At 32.1% G+C, this 7,412-nt stretch overlaps 1 protein-coding gene across 1 annotated transcript; it reads right to left on the bottom strand.

The window, feature by feature from the left end:
* Nucleotides 1-5,393: 5,393 nt before the first annotated feature.
* On the bottom strand, nucleotides 5,394-7,412 carry LOC109002121 (alkane hydroxylase MAH1-like). The gene has a single exon (XM_018979735.2). The coding sequence runs from the start codon at nucleotides 7,314-7,316 to the stop codon at nucleotides 5,742-5,744; it is 1,575 nt and encodes a 524-aa protein (XP_018835280.2). The 5' UTR covers nucleotides 7,317-7,412; the 3' UTR covers nucleotides 5,394-5,741.

Consider the following 7,412-nt stretch of genomic DNA (forward strand, 5'->3'; position numbering starts at 1 on the left):
CAGCCGACTCTATTATAAAGTGATTACCTCTGGATCATAACAGATCGTGATCATATTTGAAATTTGTTATTTAGCTGGACTTGTTAAGCAGTCCTAAATTTATTCGACATACTTGAATTTGAACGAGGATACACGTGTTTGATTAGCATGTTTGACATGAACTCGAATTTTCTTGTTTGAACTTGGATTTGTTAACTATTAATGTTGTTCGAATTTGACTCTAGCTTGACTAAAAATAAACAAACGACCTAAGCTTGAATACGATTTTTTTTTTTTTTTTTGGAAAAATTTGAATCTTATCTTTTAATTAATAATTTTAATTTTTTTTTTAAACAAACTCTTAATGGTTTAACTATTCAACCAAATGGTTTGATTAAAAAATTCTAATTGTATGATATATTATTATACCATTATCTTATACACATTTTGGAAACATAATAAATATATTAAATAGTGTAAACTATAAATAAATTAATAGTATATAAAATATAACTAGCATGTAATAAATATTTCACATACATATATAACATATAGTAAGAGCTCTAAAATGAGCTCAAACGAGTCAAGTCGAGTTTATATGAGTTTTGTTTAGAGTTTAAATTGAGTCGAGTCGAGTTTATACGAGTTTTACTTGTTTAATATTTGAACATATATTAATGTTTAAAAATATCTTATTTATTGAATGAGCCAAATTTGAATTGAATGTATACTAGTTGAGCTAGAGCTGCTATGTTCATTGTGTAGCCCTACCTAGAAATGTTCTGATTTAAAAATTAAAAACTAAAAATAAAATAAAAGCCACGTTGGACGGGTTTTTCCTTGAGCCAATAAGCCTTGATCGTGGGTCACTCTAGCATAGCTCCCACATTGATAGACATGTCTAGGATGTGTTAACTTATATCGCTTGGACACTCTTTTAACAATAATCATTTTTGCTGTTTCAAATATCCATAGCTACCCATTCTCCTTAATTACTTTTTGAGTAAAGATATAGTTTTAACATTTATAAATTTAGTGTACTTATTTTGAAAAAAATTAAAATTTATTATTACAAAAATAATTTTTTCAAGTGATTGTTAAATTTACCTACTTTTTTATAAAGAGAATGTGTGAAACTTGCATGCTATAAGACTGTAAATATCATTTCTCTTAATTATTTTTTTGGCAAGTCAATTATATACAATCTTATTTGGATATTGAGATGAGATAGGATGATGAATATTATGTGCATAATAATAAAATATTTTGTGAATAATAATGAGATGTTTGAATTAAGATGTTTTATAGAATTTTGAAAAAGTAGAAAAAAAAATTGAATAAAAATATATAAAGTTTAAATATTATTAGAATATAATTTTTATTTTAAAAATTTTAAAAATTGATTTTTTTTTTATTTTGTTAGGAAGTTTGAGAAAATTATAATTATTAGATAAAAATTTTAAAAAATTAAAAATTAAAAAATATTTTTATTTTAACAATATTTAAATATTAAAATAAAATAAAATAAAATGATTTGAAATAATGTGAACGCCCAAACATGCGGAAAGTGATCTTTGCGTATTTTTTAGACAAGTCAACATGATGTCACCACAGAGAGATGTAGAAGTGGAGCATTTTTCTATTTATTTTTCCGGGTTTGGGGCAAAGACTTCAACACGCTCTTGCTATTGAGAAAGTCTACTTTGCCTCCTTAAGTTGATACCTCCGTTTGACCGCCGATTAATTTTTTTTTTAATTTAATAATTAAAAAAGTAATTTTAAATATATTAATATATTTTTTAAATATATTTAAATATATTAAAAATATATATATTTTTTATTCTTTTGTTTTTTTTTTTACGCTGTAAGATATACCCAATGGTCAAAATGGGGCAGCATAGTAGCCCATTTTTCAAACAAAAAGTTAAACAAATACAGACAAAAACCTGCCCTACTCCACAAACTTGGTCTAGATTTTATTAATTTTCTAGAAATTAGATATTCATCAAGAAATATTTATATCTGAAAATATAAAAAAAGGAAAGAAACTAATCACGCGGATAACTTGTATCTTAAACATATTGCTTATAATATATGTATATAAAGAAAAAAAAAAACTTAGGAAAGATAGTTAGATGAATTCTAAATATATAGCCCCGAATTAATTACTATTTTTTTTATATAGTTATATTAATTTTTGATAGGAAAGTTAGATTGACGGCCTAATAGTATGTAGTCCAGTTTTCCAAATTAAGTGCGATACGGGGTTAGAATTTTATACGACAGAAAGTCATGCATGCGTCTCTACGATCGATCTGATATATAAAAAAAATCGACAACGTAGCAGTCGTTTAAAAAATCTACTTTCGTGGAATCACACACTATATACGAACCAAACATTTTTAATATAAAAATAGAGAAACACGTTGTCTACTAATAACATTATATATCCTAAACTATTTGAGACGGATGGATATATATTTGCATGTAAAAGAATCTTAATGAATGACAAATTAATACTAGCTACTTCCTGCTCATACAACAATTTTGATTTATTCATAATTAAATATCTCTATTACAAAGACTTGGCGAAGGGAAAATTGTTAATAATAGAGGGATGCTACTATTATCTCACGTCACATATTTTATATATTTTAAAATTATTTTTTATTTTATTTTTGTTAAACTAATTGAATTGTTCTACTTATCATCTATACACTACGTATTTATTATAAAAAAATAAAAAACAATTAAAATATATGTGATATATGATGTGATATATGATGTAAAAAAGATGATAAGTAGAATTATTTATAATAATATTCTTCCTCCTCATGATCCAACACTAGTACGTGTAGGTACTTGATCATCATGATCTCTTGGAAACCCTGACCACTACAAGAAATTCTATTTTTTGCTGCCAAAGAAAATTATTGCGAGCGGTTTTTGGATGTAATAGAGCCCAATCATTGTAGCCGTGTTTTTAACGTGGCGACTTCAAAATTCGCCATAACAAATAACCTATTATGGCGACATATGGTCGTCGCAATACATATTAGCTAATACAGTACAACCATCACATGTGTACTGTCCTGTTGCATCGACATTATTATCGCCGCAAAAGTCGATACCATCTATTTTGACGAAAATCGGAATGGGTCTCTCTGCAAATGAAAGTCTTCAGTTTCCTACAGCAAACAAAGCTCTCTGTCTCGCCGAAAACCATAGGTGAACATCGTCCACCTCCTACACGCCATCACTCCACACCTCCTCGCTTGGCCAGTAAGTCTCCACTTTCTCTCTCTTTATCTTTCATCGTTCATATATTTCTCATCTCTCCCTCTCTCTCGACAACTTTCACTCAGTCCCTCTGATCTCTTCCTCCTCAATTTAGGCTGCCCCATCCTACCCCACCGTCGCGCGCCACCTCCTCCACGCGGTCCCTGTTTTAGCAAGCCATCTCCAACTCCTTTCAATCTGTGTGGTACGTACTTCTCTCCCTCGATCCGTGTCTATCTCTCTCTGTTTTGAGTATTTGTATTTAGCTAGGATTTTTTGCTCAATTGCAGTAAATAATCTAAAACTACAGTGCATGCTTTATCTACATTACGAATTCTTTGATGCTGAAGGATTGGTTTTGATCAATTTTTAGATGCTGATTTGCTATTAATTTTGGGTTTTGGAGGTTTGGCAATTGTTGTTTTGGGTGATATACATCTTAGAGTTCATGTATGGAATTTTATCTGATTTTGGTTAATATGGGTTTGAGCAACCCATGCAATATGGTTTGGCATTATCATGTTGGATGCTTTTAATATTAACTAGGCTCAAAGAAATTGGGTTGTGTAAATGATTTTCTGTCTTGATAAGTATTGTGTACATGACCAAAATTTTTTGTTCAAAAACCTGTGCAATTAATCTGGTGAGGAATTCCTATCCAATTATGTCAGCTCTAAGATTTTTTGTTCCTGCAGTTAAACAGTTCCTTTCTTTTATACATTTTCCTTTCCTTTTCAGTAAAAAAACCTGTATTTTTTTCTATTGTTGTTATGAAAAAGATCCATAATTAATACCTTGTTTGATAATATATTTAGCTATTTCTCCAAGTAAAAATATGCTTACTTCTTGCCATTGATAACATTTGTATTTGGTAAATTGGCAGCAACCTCCAAGCAAGAATAAACCCAAATTAATGGCTAAAAATATCCTTATCTTGACTTTTGCGCCTGATCTGGTTTCCCCTAACCCCTAAATCCATCCAACTACATACACATATATATATATATATTTATATATATGCTTGTCCAAAAGAGTATTTTGTTTAACATACTTATTCATCTATTCTAGTTTGCGTAAATTGAAAGGTAGCATTTTTTTATGTGATTATTGGGTGGACTTGATTATCAAAGCTCTATATTTCTTAATTGTAATTTGGTAGGTTGTAATGGAAATTATTTGGTAGTACAGTGATGGTGTTTGTGGAATTCTCAGCCTTCTGGTGCCTCGAATTTTTCAACAAATTTATGACTTGTGCGACAAGGTACCGTCTATGTAGCCATAATCAAGCATATTCAATTATTAGAGGAATTTGATTTAAAGGAAATGGTAGTTGCATATAGGCTAGTAGAATAAAATTAGTTTAATTTATTTTAGTCTAAAGAGACTAATGACAGGTTTGGGGGGTAGGATGAGAATTTTATGTTTTGTTTTGAAGTTTAAAATATTATGTTTTAATATTATTATTGTTTTAGGATTTGAAAAATGTGTATTGAGATTTGAAAAAGTTGAATTGTTTATTATATTTTGTATAAGGATTTGAAAAAGGTGTAATGATGAGATAAAATGAGATGAGATGAGATGAAAATTTTATGTTTTGTCTTGTGCCCCAAACCTGCCCTAAAATTATTTCAGTTTATTAATTGTCTAAAGATACTAAAAGGTTTAATATGTTTAATATGTTTTTTTTCTACAAACCAATCCATTCCGTTTTAACCCTTTTATTGTTGATAACACTATGCAACATCTCGTGATGTGTGGGTTTGATGTTTTTTTAAAGTTTTTCCTTTGTGGCATCTGCTTTGACTTAGGCACTCTGGAATGTTCTATACATATTTTCGCCAAATATACAGTCATATGCTGAAGTTCATGTTTCTTTCTCCTCCATTTTATTTATTTACTCATACTTGATTATCTGTTTTTTTCCACAGTGATTCGACTGTATTGATCTATATAGATGAAATTGGTGGGGTTGGCTAACTGAAGTCCATAATGCTGCTCAGTTTATTGTACATAAGCTTAAACTGATGGTTGCTATTAATTCAGCCAAGGCATTGTCAGCGGTGTGCTTGTAATGGATATATGATTGCATGTAAAAGAATCTTAATGAATGACAAATTAATACTAGCTACTTCCTGCTCATACAACAATTTTGATTTATTCATAATTAAATATCTCTATTACAAAGACTTGGGGAAGGGAAAATTATTCATAACAGAGGGATGCTACCATTATCTCACGTCACACACTTTATATATTTTAAAATTATTTTTTATTTTTATTTTATTTTATTTTTGTTAAACTAATTGAGTTGTTCTACTTATCATCTATACACTACATACTTATTATAAAAAAAAATGAAAAACAATTGAAATATATGTGATATATGATGTGATATATGATGTGAAAAGATGATAAGTAGAATTATTTATAATAATATTCTTCCACCTCATGATCCAACACTAATACGTGTACGTACTTGATCATCATGATCTCTTGGAAACCTTGACCCTCAAGCCATGTTTCATATGCAGCATGACAGAGAGACATGGAGAAATAGGATGTCCTTCAATCACTTGGATACGATAATTCCAAAGAATTGCAGGAACAATAGTCTTCATCTGAAAGAAAGTTAGGTCTTGACCCAAGCAGCTCCTAGGTCCTGTATTGAATGCAATGAATTTGTAAGATGGTATGTGCACTATTCCTCCTTTCTCAGAAATCCATCTCTCGGGTTTGAACTCCAAGCAATCATCTCCCCATATTCCTTCCATACTTCCCATTGAATAAAGTGACACCATAATCTTGGTGTTCGCAGCAACGCGGTGGCCGCTCGGAAGAACGTCTGGTTCAACGGAAAGTCTGTGATTGAAAGGTACTGATGGATATAGCCGAAGAGCCTCGCAGATGGCTGCATGGAGATAAACTAGTTTGCTTTGCTCTTCTATGCTGAAAAGCCTCCACTTTCCATCATCTTTGGCTAGCAAATTTTCTTTGATCTCTGCTAGTATCTTTTCTTCTACTGAAGGGTGTGTGGCAATAAGCCAGAAAAGCCATGTGAGGCCTGCATTTACAGTGTCTTTCCCAGCTGCCATGAAATTGAATGCAATGTCTCTTAGATATCTGTCAGATCTTCTATAATCATCCATCTGTGCTACTTCTCCTTTCGCTTCTTCTTCTTGTTGTTCTGCCATGCAAGCTGTTAGTAAATCAAAGTCCTCGTCCTTCTCATCCTCAACTTGCTCCATTTGGGACGTTCTGCGTCTCAGATATTCTCCTTTCTTTGATGAAATGCGCTGATACAAGAAACGATCCAAGATCTCCGTGGCTCTTCTCAGCTTATTCTCTTCTCCTATGTTAAGCCATTTCTGCAACTTCCAAATGCTTTTTGGCACAATATGCCGGTAAAATATGGCCTCCGCTACTTCATCAAATGCCGTTCTGTAATCAACTTCGGGTAATTCAATGGAGAGGCACTTTGGATCAAAACCCATCACCAAAAGGCAGGTATTATCAAAGGTGAACCGTTGAAAAACATCTTGCAAGTCAACCACAGTTCCTTGTCTCGACACATGCTCAAGGATAGGGAACAGGCCTTGCGATACCTTTTGCCGCATAGATCTCTCTTGAAATAGCTGAAACTTCTTGTGTTTAATGAGCGAGTGAATCAACTTTCTGTAGGATTTCCAAGACTCGGAGTCAGAGTTGAGAACCCCATCTCCAAAAGGCTCAAAAAGCTTCTTGAACTCAGGTCCCTTAGGGTAGTTGGTGAAGTTTTTTGCCAATATATAGCGCACGTTCATGGGATCACTAGTGACCAAAAAGTCCATGTGAGCAAACCATGGCCCTTTGAACTCAAAAGTCCCACCATTTTGTTTCAGAACCTGAGTTGTATATTCATGAATATCCGATAACTTAGAAAGAAGCTCAGGCAGCATTCCAACAAGGGGCCAATTCGTGACCGGAATAATTGTTATCTTCCAACTCCAAATCAGGCAGAGAGGGAGAAAACAAAGAAACGCCACAAGTATCCAAACAAGAACGTCGACATCAATTAGCATGGTGCCCAATATAAGCTTTAGATGAATGTTTGTAGGTGAAATATAAAGCAGGCTAGGTACGTCACCTGGGTTTCTTAAATTTTGAACTTGGGGATA

The sequence above is a fragment of the Juglans regia genome, chromosome 2 (assembly GCF_001411555.2).
Source record: "Juglans regia cultivar Chandler chromosome 2, Walnut 2.0, whole genome shotgun sequence".
Classification (NCBI taxonomy): domain Eukaryota; kingdom Viridiplantae; phylum Streptophyta; class Magnoliopsida; order Fagales; family Juglandaceae; genus Juglans; species Juglans regia.

Bases quoted from the DNA above. Each gene is read 5' to 3' on its own strand.
- LOC109002121 (XM_018979735.2), bottom strand. From the start codon at position 7,316: ATGCTAATTGATGTCGACGTTCTTGTTTGGATACTTGTGGCGTTTCTT.